Below are 25,779 nucleotides of genomic sequence, written 5' to 3' on the forward strand. Positions count from 1 at the left end.
TTTATTTTATTTTATTTCTGTGTTGTTTTTATCTAAATTAAATAATTGCCACATAATCTTTATTTTTTCTTCTCTTACGAATAAAATGGCAGGTGGGGATAAACTCATTTTCACTATCACAATTAAAATAACTAATTATCATAAAATAAATAAGATATATTTTAATTTGGTTAATGTAACTCCATCAACATATTAATAAGTCTAGTTCAATATTTACTAGATTAAATATTATACTCGATTACTATCGTTTTATAATACACATATATAAAATATTCAATTAAATTAAAATTTTATTAATAATAATTAAAATTAGAATCAAATCGATGATCAAGCCATAAAATAAAAAAATTAAAAACATGTATTCATGAGTTTTTTAAGATTAGAAGGATAGGTTGCACCTTATTCATTTGGTACGTATCATTACTTTAAAACCTTTTTTTTTTTCAGATACACAAATGTGAGTGAAAAATAAGGTATATTTTTTATTATGCAATCCATATATAATAGCAAAGACAAAGAAATAATTTGTCCAGCAATTCCAATTACGACTACAAGGTCGATACAATTAATTTAAAATATTAATTGATTTAAATAATTTAATATTAAATATTAAATAATCTTAATTAAAAAAATTATATATCTGTGGAATGCAAGAATCAATTACTGGTTATAATAATTAATATAGGAACCAAAACATGTATACTATAAATGAACAAGTTAGTTCTGATACTCATTTCTCTATATAAAAATCATTAATGACAATAATTTCTCATTATGTTTTATGGTACAAACTTACAATTTAATTAGTCTCTCTCATTGTCATATTCTTAATTTAATTGGTATTTATAATTCAACAATTGACGATAATTTGAACTATATTTGTGCTATATATATACATTTATGTTTAGTTTCTACTTTAAAGATTGTTTAACTTATTTAATTATTAGGTAAACTTTATTATAAATATATTAAATTACATATTTAATATTATTGTATTTAGAACTATTTTTGCCAATCTCTTTTTAGTGACTAACTTTTAAAATTTGAGAAGAAAAATTTATCTCAATTGAAATTCATGTTCACATTTGCAAGCCAACGGAAAAGGGGATAGGATAAAGATTTTTATCTTAATTTTATAGGTTTCTTAGAAAGAACATAAAAACAATTTTCATGATATAAATAAAAATTAACAAATATGAATAAAATTAGTTTTATAAAAAGACTTAGTTACTGTGCGACGCATGGACGAATACTAGTTATAAGTAATATATTCATGCACATAACTTGCACGTAATACTTTTTAATTAATAAAAAATATATTCATCTTCACGATTATTTTTTAGTATAATAACAATACATGGTAACATAAAAAATTAATGCAATACTCAAAATTCAGACAGAAACTTTCATCAAAATAGAAGTATCTAAAAATAAAATCCAAGCATACTTCAGAACTCCAATAGATTTCCAAGGCTTTCAAAAGAGAACCAAACAAAGTCCTAATTGTCTGTATCTTGCACATGCTTTAATTTGTAAACATTCACGTGTCTAGTCTTCTATATACATATCAATCTATTACATAGCAGAGACAATGTTAAAACAAAATGACATTCTCTCCTTGTAACCTTTCCTATTCAGAATTAATGATGCAAGAATGTCCTGATAGCTAGCCTAGTACAAAGCATTTTCCAGTAAGGTTCTATTGACTAAACCACCACAATGTTCCAATATTATTGAAGGCTTCAATACATCGAGATAGAACTGTATAACAACAAAGAAACAATATAATAAACACTATCTCAGTACAACATTTGTAAAGCTAAATGACAATTACTGCAGGAAAGCAAAAACCAAGTTAAATAACTTTCCATCTATCTATGTATATATTTCGGTATATATAATTAAAAGAACACACTCTCCAAACACTAATGTACATGAAACCAAGTTTTCAATTGGCAACCTTAAATACTATATACAACTCATACAAGCAATCCGAAACCTAATCCCGACCGCCCATTTGTAGTCGTTGATTGGTCATCCACGCCAACAAATTCGGAACACCCCACAATAAGCCTGTTGGGTTACTGCAAATGGTCACCAAATCCAGCAGCAAGAGAAATTCTTCAATATGTGTGTATATATATATATATATTACACTATCAACTTTGACAGATATAACAGTGATGATTACCAAGATCCGGCCATGCAAGGACCCATTGGCTGCCACCCTCCTAATTGTATATCCTCATAGGCATGTCATGTGAGGTGTGATACTGAAAAGTAGAGGTCATTGCTGATATTAGTTTGAACTATTCTTACAGAAGACAGAAACATATAATTGCAACCGAAAATATAAATCAATTAACATGTCATGAATTCTCAAACTCTGTATGTTGTATGCCTTATTTTTGTTTCTGGAACAACTAAGGTCGTGTTGTGTTCTCTAACAAGTCGTATTAATTTTTCGTTTTGCACTCAAAATGAAAAGGCACATAACTTATAAGTGTAGTAGATAACTAAAAAGACATGTAACATGAAATATTATGCTTTTCACAAATCTTTCTCAAAGATTATCAATGAGGAACATAAGCAAACTTGTACAAAAAATATAAGATTTCTATATGTGTGCAATTCTTTATTCCTTTAAACAATATAGAGATGGTTCTTGTCTTCAATCTAAAAGAAGATATAAATATTTTATCAACATTTATTTGGGGGTATCACAAGAACATAATTGGTCTATACAAATACAAAAAACAATAAAAAATAAAAAAGAATTATTATAAAGTAAGTGAAATGACAAGCAAGCATAATTAGATGTATTACCTTCTTCCTTTCTTCCTGAGATCCTCAAGCACATCACTAACAGCACTTTCTTCCGGCAGGCTGATAATGTGACTTTCAAGCTATATATTGAAAAGAAAGAGGATATTAGAATGTTTGGTAAACATATAATAAATGTGCAGGTTTTGTGCACGAGAAGATCTTATGCATTTGCTTGTGCATTGTCTTGTGCAAGTCCATGCGTATGCACACGCTTATGAACATAAAGTTCAATTATGAATGAGTACTCACTTCAGTTTTTGCTGCATGGCTGGAAGCTATTTTTAGGATTCTCAGCTCTTGTAATCTAGCAAGGTATATCTAGCAGTTTGAAGTACAGAATACTAGAAGAGTAGTGAACAAGAAAATAACGTTTACTAGTTTCACATCCTCATCAAATGAACCCCAACTCACAGTTGTATGAATGTGTACCTGATTGGGATGTAGCAGCATCTCCAACAAGTTCTGTACTCCTTGGTATCTTATAGGATGAGCTTTTGATTGCTGAGAGTAGATATTGTGCGATGTAAGTCGCATTTTGGACGGATCGTCGACTCCGAGTTGGTTTGCTACTCTCTCAACAACTGCATCATAATGAATCAAGCTTTGACCTTCACAATCAGTGAAATTTAAATGTCAATGTTAAGCAGGTCAATATTACTATTACTGATCATAATACAAGAAGTTATCCTTTTGTGTTAAAAGTCTGTCTTCTATTGAACTTAGAGTTGTAAACAAAATTCATCATCTCTAAGCCTTTTCAAGGAGCGACAGTGGATAAAACACAAAATGTTAAAATATATTTGATCAAGAGAAGCAATATGCTTAATATGGCAAATGTAGTTTAATTTTGTTGGAACAAACTTTTAACCTATTTCCTTAATGGCACAAGTTTCCATCCATTAAAGAAGTCAAAACATGTAGCTCATGAAAATCCAGAAAATTATCACAAGGCAAAAGTAATGAAGAGTATGAGTTGTAAATGAAGATTTAAATATTTATCAACACTTTTTTTGGGGGACCACAAGGACATAATTAGTCTATACAAATACATAAACATTAAAAACAAAAAAGAGTACTAGTATAGAAAAATTTGACAATTTGAATAAAAAAAGAATTATCACAAAGTAAGCATATATGACAAGCAAACATTATTTATGTCTATAGTATATCATGTCTATAGAATGAATCAATATTAATAACACATGGTCTAAGAAACGGACAAGAACAAACCATGTAATCTGAAAAAATTAAAAGAAGCATAAATATTCTTCAATGTTTAAATATTATGAAAAATGTAGTAATGTTATAAGTAAAATCATTTAAATATTAGCTAATGAATTTATTTACTTTTGATTGTTATTTTTATAATTTTCTATTGTAAAATATTCAATAATTTATTGAATTTTTATGAGATTCTATATAAATTTAATATATATTTCGAAAGTTGCGCTTGCATCTTACTAGCATATTTATTTCCATATATATTATTAAAAGAATAGACAACCTTCCAACACTAATGTACATGAAGCCAATTCGTTTTCAATTGGAGACCTAATCCTTACTGCCCATTTGAAGCAATTGATCGGTCATCCATGCCAACAAATCTGGAACATCCCACAATAAGCCGTTGCATTACATGCGAACAGACACGAAATCACAATAAGAGAAGCTCTTCAATATATATATATATATATATATATATATAAAGAGAGAGAGAGAAATATATATTACACTCTCAACTGTCACATAATAAGTAAATATTTTTAAAGAATTCACAATCGTTTACACAATGTAATATACATAATTAATCAATATAAAATTTAAAAGTCAAAAACTAATTTCAACTTGCCCTTTTTTTATCATCTCAATCAAAAGGAGCATAAAAGTCTGTATTTTCCATGTACAACGTTATCAATTTAATTGCAATCGATCAATAGGATTTGTGCCTCACATAATTGTAAAGAAACAAAAGCAAAAAGAAAAAGAAAGAAAAGAAGAAAGAAAAAAACAAGGAAACATAGGATGCATCTTTCCTCTGCTTTGAAATGTCTTTTAAACTCTATTAGGACCTAAAATCTGAGTAAGAAAAGAAAATATATATATAAAAAATCTTATCATAATAACTAGAAACATTAGAATGTGAAAATTGGGTGTCCATTTGTCGTATTTAGTTTTTGGTCATTAAGTATTTTAATAACAATTCCTTTTACTTTCAAGATTGATCTTAGCAATGAAAAAATTCGCCTTAAAAGCTCACATTGAATACTCTCTATTTTTATTTTAGGAAAGCACATAAATGTCTTGAGAACAGAACAATTGAACAATAATAACATTATTTAAATGTGGTGGATAAAACATTTTGTTTCTTCTAAATATTATCCATTTAAATGGTATAGTTAAACAAATGTCACTCATCTCCCTTTCAAATATTTTAATCGCAAAACCTGCAAAAGTGTAACACAAACATAAAAAAAAGCAAAAAAATATAAAATAACTATTATATCAAAAGATACAAAAAATGTAAGACTTCTATATGCGTCTTTTTTATTCCCCTAAACAAATATAGAGATGGTTTCTTGTCTTCAAATTGCAAATGAAGATTTAAATATTTATAAATATTTTTTTTGGGGGAACCCACAAGGACATAATTAGTTTATACAAATACATAAAAGAAACATTAAAAATATAAAAGATTACTACTGTAGGAAAGTTTGACAATTGGAATAAAGAAAAAATTATTATAAAGTAAATGACAAGCAAGCATAATCAGATGTATTACCTTCTTCCTCCTCAAGCACATCATTGACAGTGCTTTCTTCCGGCAGCCTGATATTGTGAGTTTCCAGCTTTATATTGAAAAGAAAGAAGGTATTTAATGTAAAACATATAATAATTATGCAGGTTTCGTGCACATGCAGGTCTTTTGCGCTTGCAGGTTTCGTGCATGTGTAGGTCTTGTTCAAGTGCATGCATATACATACGCTTATGAACATGAACTCCAATTATAAAATGAGTACTCATTTCAGTTTTTGCCGCATGTCTGAAAGCTATTTTTAGCATCCTCAACTCTTGTAATTCGGGCAGAGGTACATCAAATACTTCGAAGTATAGAATGTCACAAGGATGAACAAGAAAGTAACGTTTGTTGTTTCGTGTCCTCATCAAAGAAACCCCAGCTCACAGTTGTATAAATGTGTACCTGATTGTAATGCAGCAACATCTCCAACAAGTTCTCTGCTCCTTGGTATCTTTTAGGATGAGCTTTCGGTTGCTGAGAGTAGATGTTGTGTGATGTAAGCCATATTTTGGATGGGTCATCGACACCATGTTTGTTTGCTACTTTTTCGACAACTCCATCATATGAATCAAGCTTTTGATCTTCACAATCAATAAAATTTTAAATAGTAATGTTAAGCAGATCAATATTACCAGTCATAATATAGGAAATTACAATTTTGTGTTAAAACTCTGTCTTCTACTGGACTTACATGTATAAACACAATTCATCCTCTTTAGGCCTTTCCAGGGATTGAAAGTGGAGAACCAGCACAACAGTCAACACAAAATGTTAGAATATATTTGAGCAAGAGATGCAGTATGCTTAATATGATGAGGGTAGTTCAATGTTGTCAGAACAAACCTTTAACCTATTTCCTTACTGGCACAAGTTTCTCAAAGTGCCATCAAAGAAACTACAAATAATGCAGTCCAAACATGTGGCTCATGAAAATCCAAGAAAATTACTCAAGGCAAAAATAATGAAGAGTATGACTTGTAAATGAAGATTTAAATATTTATCAACATTTTTTGGGGGACCACAAGAACATAATTAGTCTATACAAATACATAAAACAATAAAAACAAAAAAGATTACTAATATAGCAAAGTTTGACAGTTCGACTAAGAAAAAATTATTATAATGTAAGTGGAAATGATAAACAAGCATAATTTATGTATATAGTATATTTCTGTCTATGTAATGAATCAATAGACATGCACATGGTCTAAGAAGGGGCAATAACAAACATGTATTGTTGAAAAATTAAAAGAAGAATGCATAAATATTTTTCAGTGTGTAAATATTATGAAAACTATATTAATGCTATAATTAGCTAATGCTTTTTATTTTACTTTATTTATGAATTTCATGACATGTAACTTTTCTATGAATTTATTTACTTTTGGTCGTTATTTCTATAATTTTCTATTGTAAAATATTCAATAATTTATTGAGTTTCTTATGAGATTCTGTATAAATTTAATATATATTTCAAAAGTTGCACGTGCATTTTACTAGTGTATATATATAATTAAAAGAATAGACACCTTCCCAACACTAATGTACATGAAGCCACTTAGTTTTCAATGACAACCTCAAATACACTAGTATATGTATATGTATACATTATTAAAAGAATAGACACCATCCCAACACAGACGTAGATGAAGCCACTTAGTTTTCAATTGACAACCTTAAATACTATATAAAACTTATACAAGAAGTCCGAAATCTAATCCTCACTGCCATTTCTGGATTAGTTGATCAGTCATCCACGCCAACAAATGTGGAACATCCCACAACAAGCCGTTGCGTTACATGTGAATGGACATGAAATCCCACAGAGAGAAGCTCCCCAATTTTTATATATATATATATTACTCTCAACTTTCACAAGCATTACTGCTGATGATCTTTTACATCAGGCCATGCAAGGAACCCAGCAACCAGCACCCTCATAAATCCACTATTTTGTTTTTGAAACAATTAAAGGTACCTCTTGTGTTCTTTAACACAACGTATTAATTTTTGTTTTTTGCACTCAAGGGAAAAGGTTCATAACATGGAGAAACAACATATTAGTGTAGTAGATAACTAAAAGGATATGTAACATGATATTATGTTTTTCGCAAATCCTCCTACAAGATTATCAACATCGAGCAACAAAAGCAAACTTATACCAAAAACAAAATACAAGTAAAAGGTATAGAGTACCTGATTTGCTGCAGTAGGCCGTCTAGGGGTATTTTTAACATGTTCCGATCCATATTGCTTCCAAGACACACACATGCCGCTTCTCTGTAGAGTCAAAATATGTCAAGAAATTTATCTGGGTGTGTGGAAAACATTTTTGCTCCTCACTAAATCCATCCGTATCATGCTTCTTTGTACTCATATAGGAACATGCCACAGTGCACGCAATACTCACTTAGTTTACACTTCCCAGCTTTACGTGCAATTTCTGGGCCATGACCCCACGCAAGTTTTGTCATTAAATAAAGGGGTAATTAGATTTTGTTATCCGAACTATGACCATTTTTGCATTTTGGCATTTAAGTTTTTTTTTTCTTTTGTATCAACTTACATCTTAAGTTTACGAATTCTGCACTTTGCCATTTATAACTATTTTGCAATCAAGTTTTTTGTCGAAAAAACATCAAATGCAGTGCATATTGATATTTAAGGGTTATGTGATGTGATATTTTTCACATATGTACAACATGTTATGTTTTTTCAGCAAAATAATCAACAAAACGACAGTCACATATGGCAAAGTGCAAATTTCACAAAGTTGACATGGTAAGTTGACCCAAAAAATGTTCTGATGGTAAAGTGTAAAAAAGGGCATAGTTCAGCTATCAAAATGTAACTTATCCTAAAATAAATTGAGTTTAACTATTTACATCAAATTATTAAGCAAAGGTTTAGCAGAATATTACCTATTGTTTTGGTATTAATATCACAAAACCAAAGAATGAAACAAAAAGAAGAATTAACAATTGAAGACCCTGTAGATCTTGTGTGCATATACTTCCAGCAATCTGAATTCTGCACTTGGATGAGAAAGTTCAACCTGTTTAACATCACAACAGTTAAAAGCATATGAAGCTATGTCACAAAGCGCAGAATTCTAGGAACACACGCACATCCACTCCCCGTAATAACCAGTCATTACTTCTTCCTGAGATCCACAAGCACATCACCAACAGTGCTTTCTTTTGGTAGGCGAATACTGTGAGTTTCCAGCCATATACTGAAAGGAAGGAAAATATTAATGTTTGGTAAACATAAAAAAAAATGTGCAGGTTTTGTGCATGTGTAGATCTTTTGCATTTCCAGGTTTTGTGCATGTGCAGGTCATGTGCAAGTGCATGCATATGCAGATGCTTATGAACATACAGTCCGCATGGCTGAAAGATATTTTAAGGATTCTCAACTCTGGCAGATGTATATCCAAAACTTTGAAGTGCAAAATATCATAAGGCTGAACAAGAAAGTAACATTTGTTAGTTTTGCATCATCATCAAAGGAACCCTGACTCACAGTTGTATGAATGTACCTGATTGTAATGCAGCTACATCTCCAACAAGTTCTCTGCTCCTTCATATCTTATAGGATGAGCTTTTGGTTGCTGAGCGTAGATGTTGTGCGATGTAAAGCCGTATTTTGGATGGATCATCGCCTCTCTCGACAACTTCATCATAAGAAGCAAGCTTTGACCTCTACAATCCATGAACTTTAATTGGCAAAGATAAGCAGGTCCAAGTTACCAACCATAATATAGGAAATTATACTTTTGTGCTAAAAGTCTGTCTTCTATTGAACTTTCAGTTGTAAACAAAATTCATCCTCTATGCCTTTCCACGGAGCGAAAGTGGATAACATGCAGAACAATCAACACAGAACGTTAGTATGTATTTGAGCAAAAGATGCAGTATGCTTAATATGGTCAAGGTAGTTCAATGTTGTAGGAACAAACTTTTACCTACTTCCTTAAGGGCACAAGTTTCCAAAATACCATCAAAGAACCTACTACTAGTGCAGTTGAAACATGTGGGTCATGAAAATCCAAGAAAATTATCTCAAGGAAAGTGTAACGAAGAGCATGACTTGCATATTATATTTATCGCTTGGCAACTTAAATGCTGGAAATTTATGCTCTACCATAACTTTTCACTTTTCTATTCTTTTGCTTCTATGGATCATTTTCTTGAAAAGAAGTATGGGATTAAATGAAAAAAAGAAAGAAAGAACCTCAAGGTAAAATCCAACTAGCACTAGCTTTATGTTATTCTCTAACCAGTAAAGATATTTACCAAAAAAATGTACTCCTCCCATCCTTTTTACAAGATGTCCTTTGACTTAAAATAGAGTATTAGGAAAGAGTAAAATTTAGTGCATCTATAGGCCATTGCAAAGATATGTAGTGGGTGATGAAGAGCCACATCATTGCTTTAACAAGAAGGGAGTTGGGGTGACTTCAGGAATCAGAAACTTTATTTTGGGAAGTCATCAAAAGGAAATAGATGCAATAAATGAGGTATGTCGAGTAATTGCGCACATGCACACTATGATATCGGCAAGCAATGACCACGAGAAAGAGCGGGGGATCCCAAAATAGTTCATGATGCTTTCTCGGAGGAGACAATGTACAAATTTTTTAGTCTGTATATTCTTAAATGAAAAATAGCATCAAATATCCAAATACTTGAATAGGTAAAAAAAATTATTGAAACAAACAATACAGGGCTAAGAAGGTAATTACTAAAGCTTTCTTCAAGCAATTAGCATACAACAATAGTCAATATGAGGCACAACATCGACAATGTGATAAAGGCGACTAGCTCAAAGAGGAGAAATGAGAACACAGAAATAAAGAGAAGTCCAGAAGCAATAAAGAACTCACACATCATACCATGGCAATATCATAAATGGGTTGTTCATCTTAAGAGATTTGCAGCACACCGTGCTATTAGGCACGGTCTAGTGCATCAAATAGGAGTCTCATCTCTGTTAGCTCCCTTATTGCCATTTCAAGTATAAAATCCAAGAAAAACTTTAAAAAATCATTTGCTAGGTGCGAGGTAAGTCTCCCTTCAATGTATTCACATGACCATGGGCTCAAACTTTATCTCTTGAGAAGCAGAAAACACAAGATACATTTAAAACGAGTATGTGCATTTTATTCTATACACAAAGCATTAAATTCCATATGCAGAACAATTTTTAAGTCGCCTTATAAAGAAGTTGCATGTAACATGACTTCTGTTCTTTGTGACACTCGCCAAATGCAAAAATAGCTCCATCTAACAAAAACAGTTGCAAATGGGTTTCTAACCACCAAAAGGGAGAAGATAATGTATATTTATCATATATATATAGTGTGTCAAAATAGGATATAGTGGTTCCCACATTCTGATCTCCCTCTCTGTATCGAGAAATGCAGACCCCTCCCGACATTTCCGGAAAAGAAATTATTGATTCTGAAACTGAAGTGATTATGTAGGTGAACGACAATTATGAAAATCGGAAAAACCAGCTCATTATTAACACTCAATTAGGAGCAAATTGATGATCTATTGAGGGGAAAAAATATCCATTAGTCAGCAAAGAATGCAAAGTAAGTTAGAACTGATAAGCAACCTTAGTCAGCAAAGAATGCATAGTAATTAGAACTGATAAGCAACCTTAGTCAGCAAAGAATGCAGAGTAAGTTACAACTGATAAGCAACCTTTTCCATAAATTGCAGCTGCTGATAAGCAACCTTTTTTCACAAATTGCAGCTGCTGATAAGCGACCTTTTTCATGAAATTGCAGCTAACATCAACCTATTTGGATTGTTACCCAGCTGTAGGAAACAGCAAGCAAAGATTATATCTTCCACTCATATATTGAAACAAACCTCGAAGAGTTCTATCTAAAGACTACCTCTTCCATCATATCCAGACAAACCTCGAAGAGTTCTATCTCCTCATCGCCAGCATAGCGTGCAAAATATCATTAGCTTCTTAAGAATATCTGTTGTGCTTGCCATAGCTCTTGAGACAAAGTCGTCCAGCATATCTGGCATGAAATGCAAATAGATTAAAGACCAATGCCTTTCTTTTATCTTAACCTTTCAGGGAATTGCTTCTTCTTCCTGAAGATATTTATTTCACATAGAACCTCATGGGAAAGGAAGGGAACAAGAAAAATACCTTAACTTGCCTTTCTCAGGCTCATAAAGCTTGAAGAGCAGTAAAATGTCATCACTTTCTTTCCATATCACCTATGTGGATTAAATTAAGGGATGCAAGACATCAAAATGTCCTAATAGCCTAGTACAAAGCATTTCCATGTAATATTCTAATGATCAAACGATCACAATGTCGTAACATTATTGAAGGCTTCAAAGCATAAGGATAGAACTGCACAACAGCTAAGGCTGAAAACAATATAACAAACAAAACTATGTCAATACAACATTTAAAAAGCTAAATGACAGAATTACTGCAGGAAAACAGAAACAATTTCAATAACTCTTCCATCTATCTATCTATATATATTTCTAAATATACAAATTACAATTAAAAGAATAGACACTCTCCCGACATCAATGTACTTTGAAGCCAAGGTTTCAACATATCCTTAAATACGCTATACAACTCATACAACAAATCCAGAATACAAACTTCACTGTCCATTTTGAGTGATGCAGTTGATTGGTCATCCACGGCAACAAATCTGGAAAATCCCACAATAAGCGCTTGATTACATGTGAATGGACACAAAAACCCCGCAGCAAGAGAAGCTCTTCAATATAAATACACAAATATGTACACTACACTCTCAACTTTGACAAATATTGCAGTGATGATTTTCATGATCCGGCCATGCAAAGACCCCACTGGCGGCCACCCTCCTAATTGTATATCCTCACAGGCTTGTCATGTGAGGTGCGATACTGAAAAGTAGAGGTTATGGCAGATATTAGCTTAAACTATTCTTAGAGTAGACAGAAATATATCATTGCAACTGCATATATAAATCAAATAACATAACATGAATTCTTAAACTCAGTACGTTTTAAGCACTATTTTTGTTTCTGGAAGAACTAAGGTACATTGTGTTCTATAACATGCCGTATTTATTTTTCTGTTTACACTCAAAGGTATAGGCTCATAACACGACAAACGGCTTATAAGTGCAGTAGATAACTCAAATGACATGTAACATGAAATAAAAGTTGTGTTTTCTATCAACATCGAGCAACAAAATCAAACTTATACAAAAAAATGAAAATAGCATAAGGTATAGAGTACCTGATATGCTGCAGCAGGCCTTCTTGGAGTATTGTTAATGTGTTCCAGTCCAAGATATTGCTCCCAAGGAACACGAATGGCGCTTGTCTGTAGAGTCAAAATATATCAAGAAATTTAAGCGCGTCTGCATGTAAACGTATTCACAGAAATCGTGTGTGTGTGTGAGAGAGAGAGAGAGAGAGAGACAGAGAGGGAGAAAGGGACCTGGAAATGGTTGAACAAAGTAACTGAATCCTCCAAGTATTCTACTTGACCATATGACACAAATGCAAATTTCCACTGGACAAAAGAAGGAATATTTAAACAGAAAGTATTAGTTCTAGCAAAACAGTGGATGATGTAAGCAAGAAGCTGCCATCAAGAGAAATGACAGCCACATAGTCGTCATACCCTCATTTCTTCATTAAAAGTGATTGCAACATTTAGGTTCAGGGTGTAATACCTTTGAAAATTCTTCGTCTTGTACTTTCAACTTGTTCTTCACACGAGCCTTGATATAAGACAAAGTCTCACCGTCGCTAATCATCAATAAAAATGGCTCACCAAAGTTTTTAATTCGCTGCCAGAAGCAAAATGAATATATAAATTGATACATATATGAATTACAGAGGCAAAACGAGCACAGATATCTGAGGAAACTATGTGTTAGCGAAACGAAAATATTACCGTTCGGCTCTGAGCATCAACATACATGAAGTGATACACATGAATCAAGCAATTACTCGGGCCAAGAAATTTCTCCTCCTCAGGAATCTGCAATGAGAAATTACAGAAGGTGGAGAAATTGTTGATATTGAAGATGAACATATGGGGGAAGGCAATTTTAAAGGGAAAAGTGTCATAGCCTGTCAAAGATTCCAGTAGTAACAAGGAAAGCAATTACCAAGACATTACTTTGCAATGTGTATGACCTCAAATAATGCAAGCACTTGTATACATTCATGCACCCCACCCCCACCCCAAAAGGGAAAGAAACACACACACAAACATATGTCCAGAGATAGAAAGAGACCTCCTCTGCTCGTAAAGTCCAGCGATTGTCATTTATCATTGAAATCTTATCACTGCTGAGATGTATCTGCAGGAATCTCAGGTTTTAGCAACTAAAAAAAATAAATGTATGGATACAAGTACAGTTTCCCTACGAGATTATATGAAAGATAGGAATGTTAAAAAAATTACAACCGCATGAAAGATAGTCTTCTTGTAAAGAAATTAATACCCTATCGATAAAAATACAGTCATGTTCCTAGTTATATATAGGATTAGAATGTTAAGAAAATAGCAATTGATGGGCTTTAACTCTGTTTCCCATAAAGTTCTCCTCATGAATTTCTGATATTCATTTGGAAACAGAATACACAATTTACAAAGTGAATACCACATTGGCACAATATGAAACCTATGAAATATCAAAACTCAACTTCCTGAGTTAGATTGCGTATCTCCGACACATAGGACAGACATGCTATAGACACTTGAAATTATGTAAGCATGCAGGGGGAAGCTAACAACATATTATGTTATTTTTCAAGTTACGGACATACTATGGGCACACCCCATGTTATCTCACAGTATCTATATTAGAAAAGGAGAAGAACTTAGGTTAGAAGGAGGTACAAACAAGAGAACCACTTTAAGAGTGAAAAGGTAACTAATAATCGTCCCTCCAATCATGTCTCGCTGTTCAACCATATTTGATTAGTTGGTTTGATCCTACTCTATTTCATCTTAACCCTTTATTGCTGAAAGCAGCCGGTGATCTGCCTACCTGTCTCAATTATATAAAGATCCCAAGATAATGCAAACAAATAATTTTCCTTTATATTCAGTATTTATGGCTAACGTTTTCTATCTTAAGGATTACAAGAATTGATAATATGTTTCAAAAGTTCTCTCTCTTCACTAAATGCATCCGTATCATGCTTCTTTGTACTTCTGTACGAACGTGTCCAAAGTGCATGCAACACTAACTTAGTTTCACATCCCAGCTTTACGTGTGCAATTTGTTGACCGTGAACACGCACAAGATTTTCAGCATAAAATAAATTGACTTTAACTATTTAAGTCGGGCTTATTAAGTAAAAGTTTAGAAGAATATTCACCAATTGTTTTGGTATTAGTATCACGAAAAGCAATGAATGAAACAAAAAGAAGAATCAACAGTTCACAACCTTGTAGATCTTGTGTGCAAATACGTCCAGCAGCCTAAGTTCTGCACTTGGACGAGAAAGTTCAACCTGTTTTAAACATAGCATCAGTTAAAATCATATAAAAGCATAGCAACAGTTCAGAATTCTAGGAACACAGACATGCACACTACTTGTAATAACCTGTCAGATATATTACCTTCTTCTTGAGATCCTCAAGCACGTCACCAACAGTGCTATCTTTCGGCAGCCTGATACTGCAACTTTCCAGCTATATATGGAAAAGAAAGAAGATATTTAACGGTTGGTAAACATATAATAAATTTGCAGGTCTTGTGCAAGTGCATGCATATGCACATGCATATGATCATAAAGTACAATTACAAATGCGTACTCACTTCAGTTTTTTTCGTGTGGCTGAAAGCTAGATTGAGGATTCTCAACTCTTGTAATTCTGGCAGAGGAATATCCAATACTTCAAAGTAAAGAACATCAGAAGGCTGAACAAGAAGATAATGTTTGTTAGTTTCACATCCTCATTAAATGAACTCCAACTCAGAATTGTATGAATGCGTACCTCGTCATAATGCAGCAGCATCTCCAACAAGTTTTCTACTCCTCGGTATCTTATATGATGAGCTTTCGGTTGCTGCGAGTAGATATTGTGCGATGTAAGCCGTATTTTGGACGGATCATCAACTCTGAGTTGGTTAGCTACTCTCTCAACAACCTCATCATATGAATCAAGCTTTGACCTTCATAATCAATGAAATTTAAATAGCAATGTTAAATAGATCAATATTACTAATCATGACATAGGAAACTACCCTTTTCAGTTAAAAGTATGTCTTCCATTGAACTTACAGTTGTAAGCAAAATTCATCCTCTCTAGGCCTTTCCAAGGAGCGAAAACGGATAACCTGCAGACCCGTCAACACAGAATGTCAGAATATACTTGAGGAAGCGTAGCAGTATGCTTAACGTGGAGAGGGTAGGAATGTCATAGCAACAAACATTTATCCTATTTCCTTAATGTAACAAGTTTCCCAAAATACCACCAAAGAACCTACTATATTGAGTCGAACCATTTTGCCCATGAAAATCCAAGAAAAATGTCTCAAGTCAAAAGTAATGAAAAGTATGACTTGCTTATTGTACTAATAGTTCGGCAACTTAGATGCTGGAGATTTAGACTCTATCAACTACCATAGAAACGGCGTAACTTTCCTTTTGCTTCTAGAATCATTTTCTGGAGAAAAAGTATGGGCATGAGATGAAAAAAGAACCAAAAATCTCAGGGTAACACCCAACTACCACTAGTTTTATGTTATTCTCCAACAGCAAAAGATAATATACATCAAAAATGTACTCCAACCGTCCATCTTTTTTTGTCTATTCCGAACAAAATAGAGTCTTAGATAAGAGTTAAAAAAGGTGAAACTTTGGTGTAATTTTACACTATTGCCAAGATACATAGCATCACATCATTACTTTAACAAGAAGGTAGTTACGGCAGGGAAACAACACTTAAGGAATCCGAACCTTTATTTTGGGAAGTCACTGATACGAAATAGATGCTATAAATGGGGTACGTTGAGTAATTGATATATGTAGGTATGCACATGCACGCTAAGATAATGGGAAGCAAAGAAAAACAGCAGAAGATTTCAAAGAACCATGGAAGACAATATCATGAGATAATAATATTATACTCCGGAATGATCATGCTTTCTCATTGGAGACAACTTACAAATTTTATATTCTGTATATTTTAAGCGAATAATAACTTCAAATATCCAAATACTTCACTAGGTAAAAACTTTTTTATTCAAACAGAGAATACGGCTACAAAAGTAATTAATTACGCTTTCTTGAGCCAATTAGCATATACAATAGTCAATATGCGGCACAACATAGATTATGTGATAAAGGGGACTGTCTCAAGAAGGAGAAATGCAAAGAGAGAAAATAGAAGAGAAGTCGGAGAGCAATAATGAACACTGCATACTAAGATAAAGAAAAGCAAAGACCGGGAGCAGGAGAAGAAGCGGCAACTTTCAAAAAACCGTGGAAGAGAATATCATGAGATCATCCAATGATATTACACTCGGAATGGTTCATGCTTTCTCGGAGAGACAATGTACAAATTTTATATTTTGTATAATTTTAAGCGAATAATAGCATTAGATATCCAAATACTTCAATAGCTAAAATCTTTTTTACACAAACAAACAATACGGGCTAGGAAAGTAATGAATTATGCAATCTTCAGGCAATTAGCGTATATAATAGTCAACATGCAGCACACATGAACTATGTGATAAAGGTGACTATCTCAAGGAGAAACAATGGGAAGAGAAAAAAGAATAGAAGAGAAGTCCCAAAGCAATAAAGATCACAAACATAACGTCAGGTATGGCAGTGAAATAAGTGGGTTGTTCTTCTTAAGAGATTTGCAGCATATGGTGCTTGCAAAGCAGGCTTCAACATGGCAAATAGGAGTCTCATCTCTGTTAGCCCTCTTATTGTTATTTTAAGTATCAAACCCAAGAAAAACTTACAAGTCCATTTGCTAGGCATGAGATATTGGACAAATCCCTAGCTCATAGCCTAGGCCAAGAACCAGGCTTCTAATGTCTATTCACACAAATGGGCAAGAAGTTCAGGAGAGCCGGATATACAGTTTTCGGTCAAATCCAAACACCAAAGACATTATAGGAAGTCTAAATTATAAATAACTATTGATCTTAAACTACACACGGATCCTATAGAAGAGAACTTGAGTGAGAAGGAACTGTTTGAAAGAATAACTAGGAAAACACCCAATACAGAGGTCTTCTCATAAAATTAAATAAAAATTGAAGGTTAGAAAGAAGTGAGCACGTGCATACTCATCCGCGCCTAGGTCCGGAGAGAGGACAGTATGAAGTGAGCTTGATGTAAATGCTCATCATCATCTAGGTCCGCAGGGAGGAAGGTATAAATTGAGCTTGACGTAAATGGTCATCCGCATCTAGGTCTGGAGGGAGGAAAGTGAGAAAGAAGTGAGCTTGATGCGCATGCTAATCCGGATCTAGGTACAAAGGGAGGAAAGTGAGAAAGAAGTGAATGTGACTTGTGTGCTCATCCATGTCTAGGTCTAGAGGAAGGAAGGTTAGAAATAAGTGATTTTGATGTACATGTTCATCCATGTCTAGGTACGGAGGGAGGAAGGTACGGGAAATTTCCTATTATTCAAACTTGGATAACCAAAAAGCTTGCAAGAAAGTTGAAATTAATACGTGGTTTTCAGTACCATAAAATTTAATTTCCTTCAAAAGATCTTTTAAGTTCCGAGGTACAGAATAACTAGGAACACCCAGCACGGACAAAATATACCCGTAAAGCATGCAACCAAGGGGAACAAAAGAAGACAACTGGACATCTTCATAGTATGATGTATATACATTAAAGAAAAGTTCAAATCTGAAGAACTGCTAGTTGTGAAAGAAAGCAATTCCGGAAAACATTAATGATCAACCAAAATGGACAGTATGCCAAAAAGGTCCTTACACCACCAATACACATCATATTTGATACTTTAGGAAAAGATATTCAAAATCCAACAACACGATCAACATAAGGTGAAAGTTGGCATATGAACTAGCAAAACTTATATCTTGTAAAAGTATAATATAATGAATCTACCTAGGATGCATACAGATAAAGATTACTAAACAATATGCACCAAATATTTAAAGAAAAGTACTTGGAGAGTATGCTGGTATTCTAGAAATGAGGGAACATCAGGGCAACGAAATTGTTGCCTAGTTTGAGCAGCGTGGGACTTTTGATAGCAGATAATGTCCCCATCCTCTAGCTGCAATATAACGAAACGGAAAGTCATCAAAATACAATCTCTGTACTCATAAGATACTTGTGCTTGTTACTTCCATATATACCTGGTTAGATCTAAAGGTAAGTTCCTTGTCAATGTACTCACACATGACCATGGGCTCAAACGATATCTCCTGGAAGCAGAAAAAACAAGATATCTTCACCATTTAAAATGTAGATCTGCATTTTATTTCATATACAAAGCACTAATTCCATATGCAGAGGCCTTATAAATAAATTGCATGCAACATGAGTTTTGTTCATCTCTGTGACATTTGGAAACAGTTGTAAATGGGTTTCTAACAAACAAAAGGGAGAAAGAAGGTATATTTGTTATATATGTGTATATATATAGTATGTCAAACTAGGATATAGTGGTCCCCACATTCTGATCCCCCTCTCTGCATCTACATATGCAGACCCATCTAAACAGTTCTTTGAAAGAAATTATTAATTTTGAGACTGCAAATGGATATAAGTCAACGTGAAAGACAGTTATGAAATTTGGCTAAACCAGCTCACCCTATAGAACTCAATAAGGACCAAAGATGATCTATTCATGGGGAGAAAAAAATCGTCAGTAAATCATGCAAAGTAAGTTAGAACTGACAAGCAACCTTTTTCATTTTAAATTGCAGCTAACATCAACCTATTAGGATTGTTACCCAGCTGTAGGAAACAGCAAGCAAAGATTATATCTTCCACTCATATATTGAAACAAACCTCGAAGAGTTCTATCTCTTCATCAGGAGCATAGCCTGCAAGTTCATTTAGCTTCTCCAGAATATCTGCTGGCTTGCAATTGCTCTTGACGAAAAGTCTTCCAGCATATCTGGCATAAAATGCAAATACATTAAAGGCCAATGCCAGTCTTTTATCGTAACTTTTCAGGTAATTACTTGTGTCTATTCTTTTTGAAGATATTTACTCCAACATAGAACCTCATCGGAAAGAAAAGGAACAAGAAAAATACCTTAACTCCCCTTTCTCAGGCTCATAAAGCTTGAAGAACAATAAAATGTCATCACTTTCTTTACAAGGGAGAGGACCAGCCAGCAAATCCTAAATCATAGTACAGAAATTTAGTAAAGCAATGATGCAAAGAAAGGTAGTCGAAGCTTGTTTACTGCAAACATTTGGAATTATTAAATTACCTGTCGACGCTCTACTTCTAAGAACAACCTCAGTTCATCGTCCTGACCCTTTATTGATAACTTGTTCAAATACCCTACCTACAATCATACAACAATCTCAAATGAGAGCGACAACCAATATAGATCACATATTGAGATGTAATCTTGAAAATGCAAAGTTTCTTCAATTTAGTACGTATGTATCCTAGATTTTTGTGATCTTCATGGCCCTATTAAAATTGGAGGTAGTTCAATCATACAAAACGGTATAGAAATGTGTCTAGTGTAAAGGACAGACTAACTCCAGAGGGGATATGGTGTCAATCAAGATCACAAGTAAGAGCCGATCACAAACCCTAATTAAGCCTTCCACAAATGTTTCTGTCAGCAAGCTCGAGGGCCAGCTTGAAAGGTTTTTTCTGTTTTTTAATATTTATATATATAGAGAGAGAGAGAGAGAAATTTAGTTTACGGGCATTTTATATATTTAAATACATGTTTAATACAATAATATAAAATATACTAGGACAGTATTCAATGAATATCTCATTATTTAAATTTTATATAATAATATGATATTGACTTATATATTTAGTATCTATCTAAAAGTTCGATTAATGAATGATTTAGCAATTTTTTATGTTGTGTACACTGAGAATCAGAGATCTAATCCAACTTGTTCTTCTATTTTATCATATATAATTGACCAAATGATTATTTAAATTGCTAATCCTGTCTTAATTATTTCATAATCAGTCTTGTTTTATCTTTATAAAATATCTTTCTACTTATTCATATATATATTATTGAAACTAATTTCTTATATAATTTAATTCAAAATAAGGCTTGTGTTAGATAATTTCTTTTCAATAATGACAAACTCCAAGAATTACTGAATTTTTTCCTATATTAATTAAATATGTAATACCAATTTATTACATATTTTAATGCATATCTTACACATCTTTTCTAATTATGTTATCACTAAACTAATATGTCATATATAATTAGCATAATTAAAAAGCTTTTTAACACTTTACATTTTTAAATAATCAATTAGTAAAATATTTAAACTATTATTGTACATTTAACGTCATATTAATTGCCATTATATTTTTTGAATTTATTTTACTAGTTTTGATATAAAATACATATATATATGATTAAAAATAAGGTAAATATTTCTTATGTTTATCTAATATGTTAAAACAATCCTTACAGAAAGTAAGCTCTTTTTAATTTATTTCACATTACCATTTAAAATTTTAAATTTTCTTATCAAATAAGCTTGAACTTTAACTTAATTTTTCCTTTCCAAACCCGAGCTTGAGTTCAAGTCTAAAAATTTTGTTATTCCTTCAACGAACCAAAGAAAATAGAAAACAAGAAGTCGATGTTATATATACCCAACACAACCAGGAACTAATGCATAATGATTTGGCAAGTGATAAGAAACTTAGAAAAATAAGGAGCATAAGGTGTTTACAGTGTGGGACTCCTCAAGTAGCGTCAAAGGTCGGTTAGGACGATGAGTTTGGTTTTGGCGTTTTGCCCATAGCCAGAAACGCTGGAAGTGCGCAGGTACACGAAATTCACTGGCAATCTCTTCCTGCCAATCATTTTCAATTTAGTTGATGGCAACATAGTACAACTAACCACAAGAAAAACAGCAGCAACTACAACTTTTAATTTCATTATGGGATATTCAAGGAACAGTGGTACGGTAAATGGTTCAAATTACTAAGGAAAAGCTACTCGAGAGTAAATGATATTGGAGCACTGACTTATCATGTACATAAGAAAAAGAACATATACATAAACAAGCAGATATACAAGAAAAGTCCAGCTGATAACTTAGTGAACTAATAAATCTGATTTCTCTTGATGGTTCTTCTCCTACGTAAAGGGACACAACAGCTGATAAGATTGCAAGAACTGAACTTCAATTAATCAGAAATACTTATATACCTTGAAAGTGTGGAATAACTTCAGCTTGTGAAGACGAAAACTTTTAACTTTGGCATGATCTACTAAATCAAAACATATATCCTTTCCTATCTGTTCTGCAAAATCTTCATCAGTCACAACCTGAAGAGTGAAGACATTACCATTATTATCTAATTATTTAAATCGGAGCCCCTGAAATAGTAAAATAGTTACTGTGCAGAAGAACAATCAATTTAAGTTACCTTCACAGTCATGTACATATGAGCTTCTGCTTTTTCTTTCTTCTTGATCTCTTTCTCTTTCTGCTCCCTCTTTAACCTCTCCTATACAAACAAAAAATTTACCAATGCCAAATATATAGAGAAAAAATCAATTTTGATTGCAAAAGCAAAAACAACTTAAGCTGATTTTTATCGAACCTTAAGATGCTCAGATATGTCTCTCTCATCAATGTCACACAGTATTTTATCCTTGTCACTTTCACGTATGTACACCAGCATATAGGCATTTGAATGCCTCGTAAACTTGAACGGGGCGTTATTAATTCCTGGATTTGTCTGCATTACATGATGAAAAGACATAATTGAAAAGCTAAGATAGTATCAAGTTTAAGATAAGCAGGGAAACAAAGGAAAAACTTACTTCTTCACCTCCATAAAGCTCACTTAAAGCCTTTGTCATGTCTTCTTTTGTCACTCGTTCATCATCAAATTTATACCTAAAACCATTTAGAATGATTTTCTTTATGGAGTTTGCAATGAGAGATCTACATGTAATACTTTCTGTAAACAGATGGAATTCTTCAGACAAACTTGATGCAGTAATGCATTTCTAGGAATTTCAGGCCGTGGTAATAGGAAACCACACTGGGAGCTGATCACTACATATTTTCTCAACATTATCTGCTGTATAAGAATGATCAACTAACATATAACTGGACCAAGTTTGTAATATTGAAGAAAAAAGCATAGAAGATCAAATCCTATCAGAATTTAACATATCCTCATCATTTACATGACCAAAGAACAAAACCAAAAGCATAAAAAGGTAAAATTATTTTCTGAGCTGCAAAAATTGAAAAAAAAAAAAGAAGAAGAAGAAGAAGAAGAAGAATTAGTCACAGCTTGAATTGCACTAGTTGAAGCGCCATATGCATGTCAAAGTGGATCCAGCACAATCTATTGCTAAAAGCCATGAGGTTGGTAAAGGGTCATTCGGAATGGACTAGAATGGTGAAACAGGAAGAACATAACATTAGTTACTGGCCAAATAAAAACTTGGAGTGTCAAACGAAGCTAGTTAAGTTTAACCTTCACAGATAACACAAACTAAAGAACATTTACAAAGACAGATATGCAATTTTTTATGGAATAAATTCCAGAATAAACTCAATACCACTGGTTGGATAGAGTTGGCCTTATAAAAGCATAATAGTGTCCGCCGTGCACACCACCATTGTGGACCAAAACACTGCAAATAATGAAATTGTAAGAATGAAAAGGTAATCCAAAGTTTTGCAAGTGTGGAAGAAATACTCAATATAGGGTCTAGAGAAACAAAGATCGAACGCAGATAAATTGAAGCTTAAAAAACAAAGGCATGCATATCCATTTAGCCAATTAATTTCTCATCCTATACAAAAGGCAAAATTTATTGATGTTGCAATCTGAATCAGAAAATATTCCCAAAATGGAAAGTATAGGACTCAAACATTATACACAACAATAGTCTAGATAAAGTATATCTGGAGAAATTCCCCGTGTTGAAGTAAAAACCAAAAAAGAACTTCTATTTGCTGAACAAAAATGGGGTGGTGGAAACATCTATTTTTTAACCTGTGAAGTATATAGAGATTGCGCACTCTTCTATCAGCCTCAGGTGACAAGTATCTTCCATTGTCTCTATCTAAATCAAGTTGAAGAGGGAACTCATAGCGGTCATTTATCTGCATGTCATCAGCATCAAATAAAGAATCATTTGTATCATAAAAAACCCAACTTGGATATGACTATCAATGCACCAAAAAGTCAAAGTTTCAAGTAAGCATGCAAGTATTTTATCCTTGTCACTTTCAACAGCGTGCACTTTTTGCTCTATTCTTTACACTGTATTAATCAGTACTATATGATAAAGAAAATGCAAATCATGCATCTACATAAGTTGGAAGAGAAGTTGAACTGCTCACCTTTACCATACCATCCTGCACAAAGTCATATTCAAATCGCTTTAAGTGAAGCTGGAGCACTGGTGGAAAGTCAATAAACAAGACCCCTTTCTTAGCATCCTGAAACGAGAAAAAATTAGTCCAAGCTTATTCTTTGACAAAACTCACATAATGTACTAAGAAATAAAGGTCAATAGAAAGACAAGCATGTCCTCCTCACAAAAGAACCATGTAAATGACACTCAAACATCAGTTGCGAGCTATGGATAAGGTTAAAAAGATCAATTATAGCAAGTAAATTAAGTTAACCTACTCACCTGCAAACCATACTGTCCAGCATGATATTTGTTATCACCATCCAGATGTTCAATTGCAACATACTTATCAAACGAAGCATATACATCATGACAACCCTTGACATCAAGCTGGAGATCTGCCACACAGAGGACCCAAAAATTTATAAAGTGAAATTGTGGGGTCTGCAATCAAAGAGTCTAAGGGGTAAATAAATCAATTACAAGTACCATAGAATGACTCCTGCCTACTAGACTTGTAATCCACATTGATGCATTCAATGTAGTTCTTGTGGTGCCCTTCGAATAAGTGTTGTATAGCACCTTCCACGACAGTTATCTAATAATAGTAGGACAACAATCAGTTAAGAAAAATGCCAAAGTTTTTAATCAAATAGACAATAGGAGCATTCTATTTCTGGAGGACCTTCATTTTTTCTTCAAGCTTCTCACACAGGACTCTGTTGAACTCCTGTACATCATGTTGCAGGAAAGCATGGTGCGTGTCCCACCCAAAGGATTTTGTCAAATCTTTTGTTGCAACACTACGTTCACTGTGCTGAAGCTTATAAAATAAGCTCTGCAGAGCCATAGGGATACTTGTGGACGGCTCATCATTAACACTAGTAGGCATGTGGTATACAACCTGAATATGAAATCAAGGATATCATTACTTCTCTAAGAAACTTCCATACAAACAACTCATATACAGCCACATAGTCCCTGGAATGAGATCCTTAACCTTTCTGAAATATGGAATATGGAACAACATCTGGAGAAGAGAGTTCATATAACAGGTGGCTCCTTGGTTCTTAAGTCCAACATAACCAGTTTCCCTTTTCGAATCATACGACCATTGGTCTGTGGCTCTGTATATAGCAACCACAACTTCAATCACACAGGTGTCATTGACAATAAAACCTCGGCTTGCATCATAAAGCTCATTAAGTGGCATGAAGGATGTGAAACCCCAATCACTTTCCCCGGCATTAAGATGGTGTTTTGCTTCTGCATGGTCAAAAAGAAGTGCAAATGAGCAGAAAAAAATAAATAAATGGTGTTGAGTTTTACCCAGCTAAAAACAAAAGGTCTGTCTCTATAACTAGCGATTCAAAACAATTATAAAGAGCTTACATTATACACATGCAGCATACTGACAAACCACAAACAATACATCAGCATACCCAGCAGAGGGGGGCGACGCAATCTGGACGACTGCGCGTACGTCGCATAGATTTGAGGGGGAGGGGAGGAGGGGGCTCGGTGACTGAGAAACACCCCCCCCCCCCGGCGAAGCGGGCCATAGCGC

The 25,779-nt window shown here is 33.4% G+C and overlaps 2 protein-coding genes across 3 annotated transcripts in view; both read right to left on the reverse strand.

Annotated features, from left to right (window-relative positions):
- On the reverse strand, positions 1,553-8,214 carry LOC105170094 (ubiquitin carboxyl-terminal hydrolase 12-like). 2 transcript variants are annotated; one of them, XR_002287736.1, is made up of 9 exons: positions 7,820-8,214; positions 6,315-6,344; positions 6,026-6,204; positions 5,606-5,672; positions 4,331-4,430; positions 3,076-3,434; positions 2,827-2,906; positions 2,192-2,273; positions 1,553-2,084 (listed from the first exon to the last, which is right to left on the reverse strand). XR_002287736.1 is itself a non-coding variant. In XM_020696537.1 (8 exons), exons 2-7 carry the CDS (start codon positions 6,331-6,333, stop codon positions 2,246-2,248), a joined length of 552 nt encoding a protein of 183 aa, XP_020552196.1. In that variant the 5' UTR covers positions 6,334-6,344; positions 7,820-8,214; the 3' UTR covers positions 1,553-2,084; positions 2,192-2,245. The 2 variants fall into 2 exon arrangements, 1 of the variants encoding a protein (XP_020552196.1); XM_020696537.1 differs by lacking the exon at positions 4,331-4,430 and having other exon boundaries at positions 3,256-3,434.
- LOC105170093 (ubiquitin carboxyl-terminal hydrolase 13) overlaps positions 12,037-25,779 on the reverse strand; it is a 16,157-nt gene continuing 2,414 nt past the window's right edge. Inside the window, exons 5-32 of the mRNA XM_011090701.2 lie at positions 25,213-25,478; positions 24,898-25,116; positions 24,702-24,810; positions 24,495-24,610; positions 24,199-24,297; positions 23,849-23,958; positions 23,409-23,483; positions 22,656-22,731; positions 22,433-22,570; positions 22,256-22,336; positions 22,035-22,154; positions 21,553-21,675; positions 20,088-20,165; positions 19,907-19,995; positions 19,657-19,765; positions 18,999-19,067; positions 18,806-18,916; positions 15,922-15,977; positions 15,635-15,812; positions 15,456-15,557; positions 15,257-15,328; positions 15,082-15,147; positions 13,920-13,985; positions 13,574-13,660; positions 13,350-13,466; positions 13,112-13,186; positions 12,908-12,994; positions 12,037-12,549 (exon numbers count right to left, since the gene is read on the reverse strand). Of these exons, the coding sequence (XP_011089003.1) occupies positions 12,508-12,549; positions 12,908-12,994; positions 13,112-13,186; positions 13,350-13,466; positions 13,574-13,660; positions 13,920-13,985; positions 15,082-15,147; positions 15,257-15,328; positions 15,456-15,557; positions 15,635-15,812; positions 15,922-15,977; positions 18,806-18,916; positions 18,999-19,067; positions 19,657-19,765; positions 19,907-19,995; positions 20,088-20,165; positions 21,553-21,675; positions 22,035-22,154; positions 22,256-22,336; positions 22,433-22,570; positions 22,656-22,731; positions 23,409-23,483; positions 23,849-23,958; positions 24,199-24,297; positions 24,495-24,610; positions 24,702-24,810; positions 24,898-25,116; positions 25,213-25,478 (2,936 nt within the window). The 3' untranslated portion in view covers positions 12,037-12,507. The remainder of the gene's footprint in view (positions 12,550-12,907; positions 12,995-13,111; positions 13,187-13,349; positions 13,467-13,573; positions 13,661-13,919; positions 13,986-15,081; positions 15,148-15,256; positions 15,329-15,455; positions 15,558-15,634; positions 15,813-15,921; positions 15,978-18,805; positions 18,917-18,998; positions 19,068-19,656; positions 19,766-19,906; positions 19,996-20,087; positions 20,166-21,552; positions 21,676-22,034; positions 22,155-22,255; positions 22,337-22,432; positions 22,571-22,655; positions 22,732-23,408; positions 23,484-23,848; positions 23,959-24,198; positions 24,298-24,494; positions 24,611-24,701; positions 24,811-24,897; positions 25,117-25,212; positions 25,479-25,779) is intronic.

The sequence above is a fragment of the Sesamum indicum genome, linkage group LG9 (genome assembly GCF_000512975.1).
Source record: "Sesamum indicum cultivar Zhongzhi No. 13 linkage group LG9, S_indicum_v1.0, whole genome shotgun sequence".
In the NCBI taxonomy this organism is placed as follows: domain Eukaryota; kingdom Viridiplantae; phylum Streptophyta; class Magnoliopsida; order Lamiales; family Pedaliaceae; genus Sesamum; species Sesamum indicum.

Coding starts and splice junctions, on each gene's coding strand:
- LOC105170094 (XM_020696537.1), bottom strand. Junction 3,435..5,605: donor TGTGCTTGAGGAGGAAGAAG/GTAATACATCTG, acceptor CTGATTGTGAAG/GTCAAAGCTTGATTCATTAT. Junction 2,907..3,255: donor TGCTGCTACATCCCAATCAG/GTACACATTCAT, acceptor TTCAATATATAG/CTTGAAAGTCACATTATCAG.